This window comes from Monodelphis domestica, chromosome 4 (genome assembly GCF_027887165.1).
Source record: "Monodelphis domestica isolate mMonDom1 chromosome 4, mMonDom1.pri, whole genome shotgun sequence".
Lineage (NCBI taxonomy): Eukaryota > Metazoa > Chordata > Mammalia > Didelphimorphia > Didelphidae > Monodelphis > Monodelphis domestica.
Window position 1 is genome coordinate 329379127 of NC_077230.1, and position 19387 is coordinate 329398513.

The 19387-nt window shown below is 37.0% G+C and overlaps 1 protein-coding gene across 15 annotated transcripts in view; it reads left to right on the forward strand.

The window, feature by feature from the left end:
- SYTL2 (synaptotagmin like 2) overlaps positions 1 to 19387 on the forward strand; it is a 195614-nt gene that overhangs the window by 171351 nt on the left and 4876 nt on the right. For 12 of the 15 annotated variants that reach the window (XM_056794901.1, XM_007490858.3, XM_007490860.3 and 9 more), the window contains 5 exons: positions 6019 to 6138; positions 8104 to 8273; positions 10858 to 10960; positions 14290 to 14460; positions 16697 to 16775. In XM_056794901.1, coding sequence (XP_056650879.1) covers positions 6019 to 6138; positions 8104 to 8273; positions 10858 to 10960; positions 14290 to 14460; positions 16697 to 16775 — 643 coding nt within the window. The remainder of the gene's footprint in view (positions 1 to 6018; positions 6139 to 8103; positions 8274 to 10857; positions 10961 to 14289; positions 14461 to 16696; positions 16776 to 19387) is intronic. The other 3 variants (XM_056794903.1, XM_007490861.3, XM_007490865.3) reach the window with 1 other exon arrangement.

Below are 19387 nucleotides of genomic sequence, written 5' to 3' on the forward strand. Positions count from 1 at the left end.
AGAGAGGAAAACCACTTCACATTTGACTATCCCCAGTTTATTTGTCAAGTGGAGCCCCATGTGGGCCACAAAAGCTTCCCTTGTCCCCTAAGTGGGTAAAAAGTAGAGGTTCTGAGAAGCATTTGTCATGGGAAAACAGAAAAGATAAATATTGTTTTCCATCCTTGGGAACTGATCTGGAGTGATTTGGCTTGGGCAATCCATCCATGTTGTTGATGAAAGTATTAGTTTACTAAAATAAATATGTTGGGGTTAAAATATGTCCATTGATTTTTTTAAAGGGTAATTTAAGTACTGCTGAGTGCCTTCAACTGTTTTAAGCCCAATTATTCTTAGTCTTGTGAGGTTGCTAAAAGCTTCCCATTTTTAACTTTGAAAAAGTATAGAGATGATTTTTAAAAATCTTAATCCTCAAGAAATAACAAATTTACTGACCTTACTGGTTTCTTGGAACTGGTTAGAAGCTGTGCCTTGTCATCTACAAGGATTATAAGGTAGATATTCTTTCTGCCTCCATTACCACCCAGTTCAATAAATTTTGATTCAGCATCTACTGTGTGCAAGTTGTAGTGCTAAGCTCTGGGGACACAAAAGGAAGCAAAAGACAACCCCTACCCTCAAGGTTACAAACAAAACAGGGAAACAAATATATGCAAAGCAAGCAGTGCTTTTTTAATCTGTCATCTGAAGGGTGATTATCTAAAAACTGTACAAACTAGAATATTCTCCTATAGACATAAAGAATGAAAGACGTTAGAAACGAGCCTCTGATTATAGAATCTTTGTTGTCTCCTAGCCTATTGTCCCTATTTTCAGACAATATAGCCAATCTTTATCCAGGTTTGCTCAGACAGAAGAGTTTCCCACCTGGCTGTCCCTAAGCTAAATTCTATGACATTCAGTGCTCCGAATCTTCCCTACTTGTGCCTTTTAGTCACCTTCATAGAGTACCTTATACCCTCCTTCCATACCTACTTTTTATGTGGTACTCTTTGGTCTTTTTACTTCTTTCATCAAAACCTCCAAAGAAAAGTCCTGATAGCAATCATTTATGTCTTAGTATGAATTTAAGCCACTGTGTTCCTTCTTGGAATTTTATTTGAATTTTACCCCTCATTAAGATAAGAAACCTCATTTCCTATTAAGAGTTCCAGGCATCTTGGGAACCAGAATGGGAAGTACATTTGGGGGGTAAGGAGGACCTTTCCAGCTTATTGAAATTAAATATTATGTCCATGTATCCTTAGGTGAGATTCATTGTTCTGTAACCATTCAGTGGTTGAATTTCTTTAGGAGTGCAAATTAAGATTTCCATTGCAACATAACCTGCTTTTTGGGTACCTCGAGAATGGAAGCTGGAAAGGAGCCCGTGAAGTTCATGTGGTTTTGAAAGCCTTTCTCGTTCTGACATTTTGGTCCCTGACAAAGTTGGATATGTGAAGTGGCCATATAAATTTATGTCTCCCTGTAGAATTGGAGAGAGAGATAATAAGGATTGCTGCTATGTTTTTCCCCTTCCTGAATTATAAGTCTCTATGATTCTGACTATGCAGAAGTCACAACAGATTATGTGCATTGGTATTTTGAAAGTTATAAAAAAAGACTTAAAAATCTTTTCATGACTTGATTTAAAAACAAAACAAAACCTCATTTGTGGATTATTTCATGCCAATTGCATAAGTTCTAGAACACTACAGGAGCTCCAGCAAGAGACCGAACCAATAATCCAAATGGGAAAAATCTCTCATAATGAAGATTGTATTATGATGTGCCATTGAAAGGGCAACCCATTGAATGACTCCATCAATATATCCATGTTGGAAAGGGGCTACAAGATGGACAGTGAGCATGACTGAGGAAATGAATAGAACAACATCAGAGAGGACTACATTTGTCATATGTGTCCTACATTTATTGATCCTGAGATGCTTATTGACAGCAAAGTCCTATTTATCCAATATCAGTATCTGCTCTTTGATAATCACAGATTCTCTGAGTTGAAAGAAATCATCTCATCTACTCTATACCTGACCAAGAATTCTGTCTATATATATTCTGTCCCTGAGAAGTGGTCATTTAACCTTCAGTTGAAGTCTTGTAATGAAAAGAAAGTCACTAAGTCTTCAAACAACCCATTTTAATACCTTCAAATAGTGCTAATCTTTAAGAATTTCCTCTTTATGTGAAGTCTAGACCTGCCTCTGCAACATTCAGTTATTACCCGTAATTCTGCCCTCTGAGAGCAAACATGAAAGTCTATCAAATTCTTCAAGACATATTATGTCCTTTATCAACTCTTCTCCAAACTAAACCTTCCTTCACTCTCATGCTCAGCTAAGGTCCCATTTCCCTCTGAGTTTATCTCCATTTTATCCTGTATAATTTTTAGACATAGCTGTTTGCCTCTTGTCTCTCCCTGCTTAGATTATGAGCTCCTTGAGAACAGGGACTATCTTTTGCTTTTCTTGTATCCCCAACTCTTAGCATTGTATGTGGCACATAGTTGACACTTTTAACGAATGATAATTTATCATCTCCACTTCCTTGAAACTCATCACCATTTAGCAAGTTTTCATTCTCTTCAAAACCCTGGCTGTTCACTTCTAGACTCAAGTTTTTCAATATCTTTCCTAATATTCCTAGTAAAGATGCCTACTAATCACTTGTATTTAGTTTACTATTGGAAATACTATATACCAACATATAGGAGAGGGCATACTAGTAGTTATGTTAATAATTCCTATACATAGTAGAAACAAAAATATTTAAGGTCAGTCCAATATGAGACACAAAAACCTATATATCAGAGGAAACACAAAACTTTCAAGATTTGACTAAATGGAGATACCACATTCATGGCTGGTTATAAAAATAAATTATCTGAGGAGTAGCTATTAAAATCCCAATGAAGCATTTTTTAAGCCTGGGAAAAGTTGCACTCTAATTTGTATGGAAATGTATGTATTTTGGAAAAAAAGATAAATCAATGCCAATTGGTGATTGACAAGGTGATGATAGAAGGGAGGCAGAGTATTAGATTTTAAAATTAATTATATGACAACAGCTTTTTTTGAAAGAATGAAAAAGCATTTATTAAGTGCTTTTACTCTATGCCAAACATTGTGCTATGCAGTAGGGATACAAGTACAAGAGAAAAGACATTAAATAAAGGATAAAGCACTGACAGAAATTCATTAACATATGCAAAAAAATAACAGATGACACAGAATTGTTAAACAATTTTCTTTAGATTTATCTATCTGCACACTTGCATAGTATATATTAACATAATTCTAATTTCTGAAAAAATATGCAGCAATCACAAAATGGTGTCTCTTCTTAAAAAATCAAAGTGCACATTATCTTTTCTATGATTATTTTCCTCAAAATTAAGAAATAAGATTAACATGCATGATGTTAGGGAATTTTCCTCCATGATCCTCTCAATGCCTTTGTGTAGGCAAGTTCCTTGGTGAATACTGCAAAATATGAGGCACAAAAGCAAAAGGAGTAAAGAGAATAAAATAAATTTTGAGAGAAAAAGAGTGAGTAATAAACCAGTGCTAAAATGGGAAATAAATATTTAGTAAGTAGATTTGGAAGAATGATGAACTGTAAATACATAAAGGATACATGAAATGAAAAGCGAAGTATGTGGCTGAATTGTATCAGAAAGCTCATACTATATGAAATAATCACCAGCTGTCAAAAGTAACTAAAAATAGACCAACTAATGCAACACATAAAAAAATTCCAAAAATAGATCATGTAATAAAAATTATTATATGCCAAACAATAAAATTGGGGGGGGGAGGGAAGGAAAAATTAGTAACAGCAGGGAGAAAAAATTTAGATTCATAATTCATAAATTACATCATTATGAATTCTATACAAACTAATAAATGTGTATTTATGCAGAATAAAAATTATCAAAATCACATGACTGTGAACCATGAGGCATCTCAGTCTCAGAAGATTCATAATTTCAGGTGACCATCACATGTGTGAACAGATGCATGGTGGTCATAAGAACAATGATGACTTGCACACGAGATATAATAGATAAAATATCATCAAGAACATACAGGACCAAAGAAGACATTGGGGCCAAGATAAAACTAGTGTGAAGACTAGCAGAGGTGTAACCTGAGGTCTGGACTAATGTCTAGAAATGAATGCCAAAAGAATTCTTCCAGTGCACCAGGTGAATCCTTGACAGATTTTTCAGCAAATGAATGGACAAGAATTGAAGAGGAGGATCAGGTCTGTATAGGTTGTGACTTGTACCAGTGTAAGCAGTACTCCACTGGTGAGATCATAGATTCATCAGAATGTTAAATAAGAAGCCAGTTGAATCATCTAACATTGCAATGTAGACATAAGCCTGAATGGGTTATTGAGGGGAGAAGAAAATGAAATGGGATCATCTCTACTATCTCCTTTCTCTTCAGCCCTGAACTAAGGTAAAAAACCATGGGGAAAAAGAAAAGACTTTGTATAGAAGACATTTCTTCTTTTTCAGTGATGGATTCCATTCTTCCTCTTTCCCCTTCTCACCCTGTGTGAGAATTGGTTTCCTGACAATGATCCTGATTGGCATGGCATTAGAGTCTGTTGGCATGAACTAATTTCTTTCTCTAAAAAGATGTTAATGGCTCCCTCTCCCTACCTTCAGTTACCTAATTGCCTCTTAAACTCTCCCCAAATAGGACCTCATATTGGAAGCTTAAGCTGAAAAACCCGAATGTTTGAGCTGAAATGAACGTCAGAGAACCATCTAACTTAACCATTTCCTTTTACAAATAAGACCTAGAGTGACCCTGGGCAAGTCACCCCCCATTGCCTAGCCCTTACCACTCTTCTGCCTTGGAGCCAATACACAGTATTGATTCCAAGATAGAAGGTAAATGTTTAAAAAAAAATGAGACCTAGTAAAAGATCCCATAGCAAGATAATGGCAGAGTCAGAACTGGTGCCCCTTAGTCTTTTGGCTTCCAGTATAGCCTTCATCCCTAACACTGTGCTATAAGAGAAGCCTAGAAAAGGGTAGTACTATAAAGACTAGGATACAGAGATCCAGTGAGGACTAGTGAAAAGGACACTGGATGGGGAATCAGAAAATTATTCAGCCTCTCTGTTTATTCATTTTTAATGAGAGTGTTAGACTTGATGGCCTTTAAAGCCCTTTTCAACTCAAATCTATCTATACATATATACTCATGAATGTTAAGCATGCCCCCAAATTAGGTTATACGTGCTTTCCCTGCCCCTATATTCCCAGTTTTCATTTTATTTTATATTTTCCCATATAAATTACAATCCCTTAAATTCCCAGTCTCCGGGAAAATATTTTAAATAAGCATTAATGTTGATTTGATGTTTTGAAAGGCATCTGTACCACCTTATGTGAGTTAAATATATTTATTACTACTTTTCTGAATTTTAAATATAATATATAAGCATAATGGTATGTAGAAATTCACAAAAAAATTTTTTAAGAAAGGAGATTAGTCTAGAAGAAAAATAGATGTCTTCCCTTCTCCCCCATTATAGACTCAAGTAAATGATTTGATCTCTAAGTTAAAGGCATGTTAATAATGAAAGAAATTAAGCAAGATATTTGTATCTTGACCATGACCCTTGAATCCTCCTCTCATTTGGGTTAAAGTTAATTAATATCCTATATGGAAAACAGGACAATGGAATGTGGAATGTTAATATTGAATTACAGCGTGACTTTTGGATTCCCTCACCTCGGTTCTAGCCTATGGGTGAGACCATCCTCAATATTTCAGTAACTCACCCCCCTTAGATGGGTTTGAAGCCAGAGGTCTGCGTTGTACTCGGTTCCTTCCCACGGCAAACATTGTTTAGCATGAGTTTCCAGTGTATTAGGGAAATGCCGCAGAGCAATGGGATTCTAGGAGACAAGCCTTTACCAATCTACTTTTCCACACGGATTCTGACCACAACTTGCCCTGGCCCTGAATAACTTCTGCATTATGTGATGTCTTGTAGAGTGATGACAGAGAGACCGATACCGCATCAGAAAGCAGTTACCAGCTTGGCAGACACAAGAAGAGCCCGAGCTCTTTAACCAATCTTAGCAGCTCCTCTGGCATGACATCCCTCTCTTCTGTATGTAAACAAAGGCTCAGTTCTAATGGCTCCCTGCTTTCGCTCAGTCTTTCATTGCCATTTCTTTGCCCCCTATAATCCTGCGCTGCTTGTTTTGCCATTTCCTTAACCCCAAGCACCAGAATGCCTTTCTACTTAGCAACTGGCCTCTAACTAGCTGAAATTTTTTTTCTTGATTGTGCATCAACTCCAAAAGAAACAGTTTCATTTAAATGTCTGTATATATCTGAAAATATATGACTTCAGATGGCCAACAATGGCAATACTAATATTTCCTGTATAATGCTTGATAGAATCACAGAGAAGCATCCTTATAGTGTGTGCATGTGTGCGTGCGTTTTTGTGTACACACATGCATTTTTGTATTTGTATATATGCATGTGTTCATATTGCCTACTTGGCTGGAATTAGACAGGCTTGACTGGTATTTTATTATAGGAATTAGTTGCTGATAAGGATCCTTGAATGGTCCCGTATTGACCCGATAGCTACCATTTGGGTTATGGCATCATCAAGACCTTTTTTTTTTTGCCCTGGATTCCTTTTACTATCTGGTCTATTCCATAGATCCTCTTTTCAGAATAATGTTCTAAGTGGAAAAAACACTTACAAAAATACATTGAATTACAAAGGAAACCAAAGGCTAGTGAAGATAAAGATGTAATGTTTTCCCCATCCAAAGTTCACAGACCACCAGAAATCTCTTTAAGTACCCAAATTAAGAATCTCTGATTTAGATATTACATCAATATCTAGTGCAGCTTCCCCTGACTCCTAAGGGTTAGGCATCTTGATCCCTCAACCTTGGAGTACATGGATAGATTAAGAGGATGATGGCATGGCAGTGATACCACAAGATTACTCATTACTAGATTACATTATGGCTTTTAGTTTTGATGTTGGGTGTGTGTGTGTGTGTGGCGGTGTGTGTATATCCCTCCCTTTAAACACCCAATTCTTAAAAATCCAGAGATACAGAAAAGAAATTCTGGAAATGGTTCATTCTTTCATAGAATTCACAGTAGAACCCCAATCAACATAAAGCTCCCCTAATATATTTAAGAGACTTAGTTCAATGCCAAAAACATTTTATTAGTGTCCAGCATGTATCAAGGCACTATGCTAAGACCTGAGGATCCAAAGAGGAAATTTAATACTACCCTCAATGATCCTACCATTTAATAAGGATTAAAGAAAAAAGAACAGGGTAGGTGATAATTTGAATAATAAGAAACTGATTATCATATAATTTTTTCAAACCAGAAGAATCTCTTTCCTAAAGAGAGATACATTTAGCTAGGCATTATGAAATTTCCTGGTATTTCACTCAGCTTCTGAGACTATGCTTAAACTCTGATTGACCTTGGATTTATCAAACCTCATTTTTGTTGAACCTGTTTGTATTGAATTCCTATCAATATTGATCTGTTTGCTTACCTGCTATGCAATTTTTAAATTCCCTCCATCATTTATTCATTATTCATTATCCTTCCTTCCTGGACTTTCAGAGTATAAGCTCAGTAAGCAATTTTACAAACTTAGTGACTTGCTAAATAGCAAAATTCTTCCATGACAGTTTAGAAATTTGATATAAGAATTTATGGTCACTGTGTCTGGTATATCTTGTATAGTATCTCTTTGACCATTAAAAAAAAGTCCCAAAAATAAGCCTGCTCAAAGCCACATGATTTTTAAACTTGCTTTCAAATGAGCCATCCTGTAAAGAACACTCTCTTAAAAAACAAAACAAAACTATATCAACTATATCAAAGTGCGTTAGAAATGCTAACTTTTCTTTCTTTGTGCTTTATGTTTGGTTTGCGGAGTTAAAATCTTTCTGTTCTAATCTGAAATAAATGATTATTTTGCCTACAGATGTATATTACACTCAACAGGGTTATTTCTAGAATCCTGTTATATACTCAGAAGCTAAACTCATAAAAATGTCATTTTTGATACCTTCAGGTGAGCGGAAGTGCAATGAGTGTTTATAGTGGAGACTTTGGCAATCTGGATATTAAAGGAAGTGTTCAGTTTGCCATTGACTACATTGATTCATTGATGGAGTTCCATGTCTTTGTGGCCCAGTGCAAAGACTTAGCAGCAGCAGATGTTAAAAAACAGCGCTCTGACCCGTAAGTAAATTTTGGAGCTTCCTCTTTTCCAACAAGTTTGTCATATCATGTTCAAGTAGGAAATTAGGGTGACAGTGGTTCTATTTTTAAAATTTTCTGGGGAGCGAAGTCCAAGAAAAAGAAGTTTGAAGAAGGCAATTCATAGACTCATTTAGGACTGAACTCTCTAACCCAAACCAAAGCTATTTAAACCAATGGAGATTTGTTGAAAAATGGTCAATCCAAGGTCAAAATCTGGGGGCGGAAGGTTGAGATTAGTCTATGTGGATAAATTTTCATATCTTAAAAGAGACTTCCATTAATTGATTTGTTGCCCATGATTATGTTGCTGTTCTAAAATGCTGTTTTGATACCTCTTTGTGGTATTGAGGTGAACCTTGGTTCAAAAATTTGTGCCAATGGAGCCTAAGATTTGGCACCATATATCAATTTGGAAAAGCTTCGAATCTGAGTCTGATGATGGTGCGTAAATACAACTAGCTCTCATTTAGTGTGAATGACCTCTGAAGTGGTCAGCAAATTGAAATTGGCACAATTTGAAGGTGTAATGTTGTGAATGTAATTGGTTCCAGTCCAATGGAAATACGTAGCGTGAATAATGCAACCACTTCCTAGGATTCCTTATTTGCAAATTTACAGAGGCTAATCCCTAAGGGTTGACCATGAAATGATGATCCTTTTTTTGACCATAGTCAAAAAAAATTAGACTGTTATTAGGCTCTCTCCTAAGGTGGAAGGTTTTGTGAGATGAATAGACAGAGCTGCTCACAAAGTAATGTATTAAAATGGTGAGAAACTGAGCAATGAGTTTTCTCTTTCATATTTTAATTATGAAAATGTCATGTGATCTACTAAACTCATTTCTTTGGGTTCCTTGAAAGAAAAGAGGAATGTGTTATTAGATTGTGTGATACTTTATTATTCTGTTTAATGCTATTGCGCTTTCTGGCAGGAGACCTTTTTTTCTTCTTCTTAAAGATCTAAATCAAATACAAAAGTCCTCAAGCTTTCTTTCAAGTTAATAGCATATTAGAGAATCCCTTTTTAATGTTTAGGAAGAGAAGCTTATGAATTCCTATTGAAAGTCTTTGAAACTTCAGATCCCAAAGTATAGTTACCTTTGGTCTTTTCTGCCCTAAAAAAAATAGAGTAATTTCACAGAATCATAGAATTTCAGAGTTGAAAGGGACTTCTAAGGCCCTCTAGTCCAATTTATACCTGGAAAAAAAATCTTCTAGCAACATACAACCAATGGTCATTCAACTTTTGCTTGAAGACCTCTAGGGAGGGAGAACCACTACCACCCACCTTCTACTTTTGGCTGGCTGAAAGTTTTAAGAATTCTTTCTTTACATGATGCCTATATCAGTCTTTCTGCAACTTCCTGCATTGGTTCCTGACTCTTTCCTCCAGGACAAACAGAGCAAATATAATCTTTCTTTTATGTGGCAGCTTTTAAATACATTATGGCTCTCACAACCACCCAAACCTTTTTTTTCTCCAGATTAAATATCACTACTTCCTTCCATCTAACTTGAGGGCTGTCAATATCATGGTTGCCCTTCTCTAAATCCTTTCCAGCATGAGATTGCCCTTCCCAAAAGATTGACAAGGAAAAGTCCATATGTGGTCTTGGTTATTTTCACTGAGATCAAGGACAATCTATATGTTTCATTGGTTCCTATGAAATAAAAAAGATCTATAAGAAGTGCCCTATTCTAGTTGAGTGAGTCCTTCTTTGGAAGATCTATGGTAAAATGAAGACTTGACCTAAGAGGGGGCACCTGGGTGGCTCAGTGGATTGAGAGTCAGGCCCAGAGACAGGAAGTCCTGGGTTCAAATTTGGTCTCAGACACTTCCTAGCTGTGTAACCCTGGGCAAGTCACTTAACCCCCATTGCCTAGCCCTTACCACTCTTCTGCCTTGGAGCCAATACACAGTATTGACTTGAAGACAGAAGTTAAGGGTTTAAAAAAAGACTTGATATAAGAGAAGAAAGCATGGATGGATTGTAATCTGTGCTGATGCAGGGAGTAACCCACATCAGTGAGATCACAGATTTATTAAAACATAAAGAACCACCCCATCCATACACACACCATTTTTTGTTTTTATTTTTCATTTTTGCTTTCTCAAGTTAATGTGGGGAGAGAGATGACTTGGGAGAGTAGAGAATACCTTCATGGAGAACTAGTCCTCCATCAGTTCATTTTTCTTTAAATATGATTTTGTTGAATGAGGCTATTTTTTAATTTGTTGTTTTTTAGCAGTGGTAACATGGAAAATCTTTCTGTGCAGGCTCCAAAACTTTTTACTAATAAAGAACAAACTATCCTAAATCAGGAGCAAATTTCAACTATTGCAACAGGACAGGACCACAGAAAAAGATAGTCCATTCCTATGTTAGTTGATCAAGCCAGCTACTTGCCCATTGGCAAATTTGGATGAGCACTAGTGGGAATATGTACTTTCTAAAATATCAAAAGGATTTTGGATATGGTTTGTTTCTCCTTCACATTAAAAAGTTGAATCAGAAAATAAAATAACTTTTTTCTTCTGATTACCTTATCTCTTCAATTTCTAGCTATGTAAAGACCTATTTGTTACCAGACAAAGGCAAAATGGGCAAGAAGAAAACACTTGTGATGAAGAAAACCTTGAATCCTGTGTATAATGAGATATTGCGGGTATGTAGGAATAGAATATATAATTACAATAACTGATGTTTGTTACATTTTAGGTTTACAAAACACTTCACATTTGCTATCTTATCTGGTCATCACAGTGATCCTTTGAGGTAGTTATTTTACAGGTTTTATGGATAAAGAACAGAAATTGAGAGTAAATTAAGTGACTCTGGTCTAGAGTGGGATTTGATTGAGGTCTTCTTGATTACAAGTCCAGTGCTCCAAAATAGAAATGATAGTATATACATTTAAATTTGTTTATTCATTTAACAAGTTTTTATTAAGTACAACTACCTGCAAAGCACTATATTCCATACTAGAAATAGATTAACATACTATCACTGCCCTTACAAAAGTTAAAATCTTCATGGGGATGAGACGTAAACAAATTTCTTTTAAGGCTACAAATAAACCAAAATAAATACTGTGTATGGGCAGGTGTGTGACTCAATGGATAGAGAACCAGGCTTGGAGATTGAAGATGCTAGGTTCAAAACTGGCCTCAGACACTCCCTGGCAATGCAATCCTGGGCAAGTCACTTAACCCCAAACTGCCTAGTCCTTACCACTCTTCTGTCTTGGAATCAATTCTTAGTACTGATTTCAAGACAGAAGGTAATGGATCTTTTTTTAAAAGTACTATATAATGGCCAAAGGATCAATGATTGTAATTGGGGAATCTCAAAAAACTTCTTTAAAATGGTGGAATTTGGAATGGACTTCAAAGGATGCCCAAGATTTTAGAGGGAAGCCAGGGAGGGAGTTTGTTCATTCAGAAGGAATTCTGGGCCCAAGCCAAAGAGCAGGAAACAGGAATACCAGGGAACTTCCTTGAGCTTCAAGAGAAGAAGTAGTTCAGTTTGCTTGTGTTATCAAGAACAGAAATGGAGACCACTAAACCTTACCAAAGGATCCCTAGGGGCTGCCCAATTGATTTAGAAAACCACATATTAGGGGGCAGCTGGGTAGCTCAGTGGATTGAGAGCCAGTCCTAGAGACTGGAGGTCCTGGGTTCAAATCTAACCTCAGACATGTTCCAGCTGTGTGACCCTGGACAAGTCACTTGACCTCCATTGCCTAGCTCTTACCATTCTTCTGCCTTGGAACCAATACATAGTATTGACTCCAAGACGTAAGGTAAGGGTTTAAAAAGAAAACCACATATTAATATTAACTCTGTTCTGTCATATTTTAAATTTTTCATTAAATATTTCCCAATTACAAGTTTAATCTGGCTCAGCCTGCAGTTAGGAGTGTAGGAGGCAGCAGGTTCAGAGGCCATTGTAGATTTCATGGAGTCTAGGTTCTCTGGTATTACCTGATACAGATAAAGTAGTCAGTTCTATGGGTCTGACCAACGTGAGAGATAATTTGTTTATAAGAAAAAGTTAATGAAGAGGGGAGAATATCCATGAACCAAAAAATGCACAGAATTCTATCCAGGTGAAGGTTAAACTGAAATGCTCTCCACTAGATTCATATTTTGTTGCCTTAAATTCTATTATCTTCCAGGAAAAAACCAGTCAATTCTTAAATGCCCATGTGTAAATCATCAACCCTGTGGAAAATTTTAAGTCACAAACCAACTGACATTCCCTGGCATCTCTGTACATGCCTCTGGGACACTTCCTCTTCCTCTGAGCCAAGGAAATAGACCAATTTAAATGGCCTTAGCAAAAGCTTTAACTAGTAATTAAATCAGCTAGAAAAAAAAGAAAATAGATAACTGACCTCTGAATCTAAGTGTAAGCAGTTTGGGAATTTTTCATCATTTCACTACTCTTCTAGAACCGTTTGAAGAAATAAATCAAAAGCTCTAAGGCTCAGAGTACTAGAATCTGTTTCTGATCTTCACCAACCACAGGACCCTGAGCAAGTCACTTAGGCTCTCTTGGCCTCAGTTTCCTCATCTGTAAAAAGGAGATAATAATAGTACCCAGCTCCAAGGGTTGCTGTGAGGATCAGATGAGGAAATACAGGGTATCCCCAGAAGTCTTAGTGTAATTTTAAGATATTATGTTTGTGTCTAAAAATAAACATTATTTATATTTAAGCCATTAAAGCTTTAAAATGCCACTAAGATCATTATAATACCCTGTATAGCTAAAGAACTTATCAGCTTATTTTTTTTAAGTTAAGTTATGATCCTGAGAAGCAGGAAATCCTGATTTTCTAATTGGAAAAAAAGTTCATCTTTTTATTGGCAAAAAGAAAAACAAAAAAGTTTGGGTTACCATATGGATTAATTGCCTATGAACAGAAGCATGTGTTCCTTAAAATTGCACCAATGGCCCTAATTCCCTGCTGAAGCATTTCAAAGAACCACACACACACACACATCTATACTATATACGTACGTATATGTGGGTAGATCAGCAGTTCTCAACCTCTCAATTTGTAGCAATGAGAATACATAATGCATATCAGGTGTTTACATTCCAAATCATAACTGTAGCAAAATTACAGTTTTGAAGTAGCCACCAAAATAATTTTTTGGTTTGGGGTCACTGCAACATGAGGAACTGTATTGCGGGGTCACGGCATTAGAAAGGTGGTTGAGAACCACTGCTGTAGATGGATGGATGGATGGATGCCATGGTTTCTCTTTCTAGAGAGGAAATTTTTTTTCATCTTTTAAGAAGAATGTATTTCAGCTACAGGGAAAACAGCATTGTTTTTGGCCCCACTTTGGAATACCAGAAAGTCCTGAAATATTGTTTTTAAAAAAAACCATGTTCTGTGTTGATGACTTTCTTTCTCCATCCCGACTGTCCTTTAACTTTTGCACTTAGCAACTGTGTGACCATAGCCAAATCTCTCTGCCTCCCAGAGTTTTTTTCTACCTCTGAAAAATGGCAGTAATAATGAACACTCTACACACCAAACAGCAATAGACTGGAGTTGGGAGGTCTGGGGTACAAATCTAGCCACACTTCCTAGCTGTGTGACCCTGGGCAGGTCACTTAAGTCCTATTTCCTACCCTAAGAAATTTTTTAAATTTCAAGGCAGAAGAGCAGGTAAGGGCTAGACAATTGGGGTTAAGTGACTTGCTCAGGGACACAACTAGAGAGTGTCTAAGATCACATTTGAACCCATGTCCTCCTGACTTGAGACCTGGCTCTCTATCCTCTGAGCCACCTGGGGACCTTCTATCTTAGGACTAATAGTAGGATAGACAGTAAGAACTTTTAAAATAATAATACTATATGTCCTAATTCATTCATCACGATGGGTCTATTTTATGAATGGTAAAGCACAATAGAAATATTCAGTTGTCTTTGGGATGAATAGACATAAAGATAACTAATTCTCAAATTGTTTGCTGCAGTATAAAATTGACAAGCAGAGCTTGAAGAATCAAAAACTGAACCTCTCAGTCTGGCATCGGGACACATTCAAACGCAATAGTTTTCTTGGGGAAGTAGAACTTGACCTGGAAACATGGGACTGGGACAACAAACAGAATAAACAGTTGAAGTGGTACCCTTTGAACCGCAGGGTAAGTTCTAAGTTATTTTTAGCATTCTGGTTTGGCAGCATCTAGTGATACTGCAGTAAAACCTGATTAATAGACACCCAACTAATTTGCCATTGGCAATCTTTGCAGTCTGGGATAGAGCTAATTTCTCTGTTCCTGTATATCTGGTAATGTGTTTAGGGCTTGTCTAGAGGACCACAAGGAGTAGTAGAAAGGGGTGCATTTGGAATTGGAGAATCTTGGCTCTGTTACTGCTTAAATGGTCTTAGAAAAGTCATCTTCTTTGAGCCTTAGTTTCCTTAGCCCTAACAGGAAGGGTTTGGCCTGGATGATCTTCAACGCTCTTTCAAACACTAATTTTAGAGTAAGTCAATATGGTAAACAAGGTGAGTATATTCAGACTACTCCGGCTGACTTTCAGCACTTTGGATTTTGCACGTAAAATCTGTTGAGAATGGTGTCTTGTTCTACAATATGGTAGAGGTGGAAATAGGTATTGTAAGATAAGACATGTGCAACCTACATTGTATTATTTTCTGTCTTGGGGATGGGGGGGGGAAGGATAGGATGGGAGAGAACATGAATTGCATCAGAAAATGATGATTAAAAATTGTTATCAATATGTCATCTGGAGGGAAAAAATACTCCAGTGAGTTGCTCTTGGGATTATGAACGGTAATCTCCCTTCTACCTCCTCAAGAAGACCAGATGGGCCCTGCCAAGGTAGAAAAATTCCAAGTACAAACCTTGTGCATGTCTTCTTTCTAAGGGTTCAGTGGATGTGTTCATTAGATTATGAGCTCTTTGAGGGCAGAGACTGTCTTTTGCCTTTTTTTGTATGCCGGCACTTAACACACAGCGCCTGGAATTTAGCAGGTTCTTAATAAATGTTTATTTACCAACTGACATAGGTTCAATCTGGAGAATCAGCCACCAGATGTTGAATCGGGTCTTGGTCACAGAAACTCAGAAAGAGCCTTTAAAAGGCATGGACCTAGCAAGCTAATGAATTAAAGTGATAATTACAAATCATTGTTATTTACCTTGGTATATTGGAAAGATTGCTTGATTGGGACTCCAGTATCCTAGGTTCAGGTCTGGACTCTGCCACTTACTAGTTTCATGTCTTTGGGCAAGTCATGTACCTCTTTAAACCTCAGTTTACTCATCTGCAAAATAGAGATAGTAGTATTTGCAACCTAATTCACATGGTTTGTGAGAATTCCATTAGTATATATTTCAAATACTTTGTAAACTTTTAAAGTTCAATTGAAGGTGTTATTATATTAGTAATTTAACAGTGCTAATTATATTTAATGATTCAAAATCAGTAAGCATTTATTAAATCCTTAATCTGTGCTAGGCACTGTTCAAAGCCCTGAAGAAAGAAAGAAAAAGCAAAAACACCCCCCTGCCTCCAGGAGCCTTTATTCTAATGGGGGTAACAACAAAGATAAATTCAAATGTACAAGATTTATGCAGAATAAGTGGAAGGGAAAGAGGGAAAAGAGTGTTTGCATCTAGGCAGAGCAGAAAAAGCTTCTTTAGTAGAAGTAGTGTTTGAGTTTCAAGAGAGTCTAAGAGTACAAGGGTGGGAGGGAGAGTATTGCAGCCGTGGGGAACAGCCAGGGCAAAGTAATGGTGGTGGGAAATACAGTATTCTGTACAGGTTTCCCTTAGATTTGAAAAGGATAAAACTTCACCTGTATTTTAAAATAATATAGCTCTAATTATTCAAAAAGACTTCATTACTTCTCATTCATCCTGATTTTTATTGTGTCTCTTCCATTAGGAAAAATCAATGAGTTGAATTTTATTTTGAGAAGTCTGCAACATACTTTTGCCATTCTCTTATCCTGACTTATAGAAATCATAGGCAATGCTAGCAATGTGTGCTGGATTATGGATAGGGCTGAACCACCCTAGTGTCAGAAAACATCTAGCAAGAAAAGTCTTCACTGTCAAAGCAAGAAAAGTGAAGGGAGCCACATTTAAGATCCACCCACCTTAAGAATATGGACTTAGAGATATTTAGCTATGTTTTGTCCAGATATTGGATAGCACAAGTTCTATCCCTGATATTATGAGAACATTTCTAGCATCCATGTTCGTGCCTTGCCTCATTCAGATTCTGTAAGGGATGGGTTCAGACTTCTAACCTTGCACCAAAATAGAAGACCCTGTAAGTTTATATCTCATCTCAGGTGAATTACAGACAAGCTATGCTTGATTGTCACAAATGTTTATAAACTTCCAGACAGCACCAGTTGCCCTTGAAGCAGAAAACAGAGGTGAAATGAAATTAGCCCTGCAGTATGTTCCAGACCCAGTCTCAGGTATGTACTTCTGTCCATGATGGTTCTCTTAGATTTATGATGTCCTATACCCTCATTCTCTGTATATGAACTTCTACTACATTGTCTTGGGTACGGTTATGGATGCCTTCCTAGCATCATCTTCTAGAAAAGTTATTCACAGCCCAGGTGGACCAAAACACTATTGAAGATAGCATTACGCTTCCCCGTGATGTAATGGTACTGGTTACTGGATGTGGCAGATATCTCTGCTTCATACTAAGACCTCACTGAGGATGCTATTTCTTGGATGTGGATAGGTACTATTATCATGGGTCACTTAACAATACAGTATCCATTAATACCTCAGATAACTGAAGGGGTATGTTTTCTTCTCTTTGTGACCCAAAATAGAAATCATGTAGATTCTATAGAGGAAATTTTCATTTTCATTAAATATCATAAAATATCTGCTGTGTTCAAGGCACCAGGGATACTCAAATAGATATTGTGTGGTCCTTTTATTAAGGATCTACTGAACGGAGTTGGAACCAGTTTGAACTAGTATACAAGGTCTCTCTAAAATGATGTGGGTCATGGCTTCATCTCTCTGTACATTTATCCTGCTCAATTTCACTTTATTTATTTTGACCCATTATTCCAGCGCTTCAAATGTCCTTTAGATTCTAAGTCTTATATCCAGTGTGTTAGTTCTCCAGAATGGCAGCAATTAAGATTCTCTTGAGCTCTGGATCTCAGAAGCCTTTTCATCTAAACTGTACTTACCTAGCCCAAGAATCCTGGCTCCAAACAACAGTCCTGTGCAAGAAGTGGTCACTTCATTATTTCTAGTGAGGGGAAAAGTCCCCTCTTGCACTTTCATTCCCAGTTCCTTCTCATCTTAAAAAGGGGTTTTGGACATCATGTCTAAATCTGCCTCTCTCTCTACCTCCTAAATATTTTTTCCTCCTTTTTGCTCTCTGTGTCTAAGCAGAGAAAACCTCATCCTTTGATTTGATCTCCCTCCCTATATTTGAAGACAGCTTTCCTGTCCCTCCTCAAGTCTAATGTCTTCAGGCTAATGTCTCCCATTTTTCTGCAGCAGTTCTCATAAAGCATTATTGCCAGTGTCTTTAGCCTTCTTCTTCAATCTCTTCAGCCAACCAATATCCTCAAAACATGGATGGCCAGAATTGAAAGTTCTTCTCTAGATGCAGGCTGACCAGGGCAGAGTAGAATATTCCTTCATTCATAAGACTTAGCATCACTTCATCCCAAATAAGATCACATTGGATTTCACTTGGATTGCCACTGTTGATTAATATTGAGCATGTAGTCCACTAAAAATCCCAGAACTACTATCTAGGAATGACTCCACCATCTTATACTTCTGAAGTTGACATTAAAATGATTTGTACTAGCACCAAAGAAACAGTAATGCTGTTACATTTCATCACATTAATTCTAGCTTGCCGTTATCTTTTTGGATTCTGACTCTCTTATCCATTGTTCCAGATATCTCCATCTTTAGGGCACCTACAAATTTAGTAGATGTGCTATTTAGGCCTTTAATCAAGTCTCTGATCAAATATTAAATTTGAGACTCCATTCCAAGGCGACATCTTCATTGACTACTTTGGGATTCCATTCATATAGTCAGTTCCAAGTCTACTTATAAGTACTAAATTGTAATGTATGACTCTCTATCTTGTATGCAAGAATTGAAAGAGAGACTGTCAAATGTTTTGCTGAAATATCTACCTGCCTTGTGTAATCTGGAAATGTGATAAGTATGCTATGTCATAATCTTTAAAAAAAAAACACCTTACTTTCTGTCTTAGAATCAATACTTAAGATACTGCTCCTAAGGGCTGATCAGGTGAAAAAGAGAATTCTGTGCTAGTTGAGCACTGGGACTTTTTCTTCCAAAGGAAAGGGAAGCATCTTTGTCCCTGAGTTTACCCAGACCTTATAGCACTTTGCCAATAAGAAGTGACATCTCCCCGAGATACTCAAATATACCCCAGTCTTCCATTTAATCTCCCTCTCCCTGCAGCACACATAGAAATGAGACTCCAAGAGGATGGAGAAGTTTTGAGATATACTTCATTACTTCTATGCCTCTCTGATCACAGGCCATTCTGTGAGTCTCCTGTGGTGTGTCCACAGCTGATCTAACCCACATGCAGAAGAGAAATAGCTTCTCTTTTCCACTTGGGTACCAGTAAAAACTTAAGCAATTCCTATCTCGTCTCTCTTGCTCACTACATGACTAACCCCCAATAGCATCACTATTTGTGGGACCTATTTTTTTCTGAATAATATAGCAATTAATGGATCATTGGGCAAGAACTTTACAGTGAGAGTGCCACCAGTTAAGATGATGAGGAGAGAATGGCTATAGGCTATGCAATTCTTAGTAACTTTCTCCCCACAGCCACCTACTGGCCAGTGGTTCCTATTTAGTTATTCATGATCTTTCTAATGGGTTTGAGTTGTTGGTCCAAGGAGTTCATGCTAAAAATTCTTTAATGGCACCTTAAGCAGTGAAGAATTACAGAATTTATGAGTAATTGTAAATTATCTTTAGAATTCATAATTCATTTTGTTGTTATTGAAATAGATTCAAGGAACAAAAAGATATTGGGAGTCAC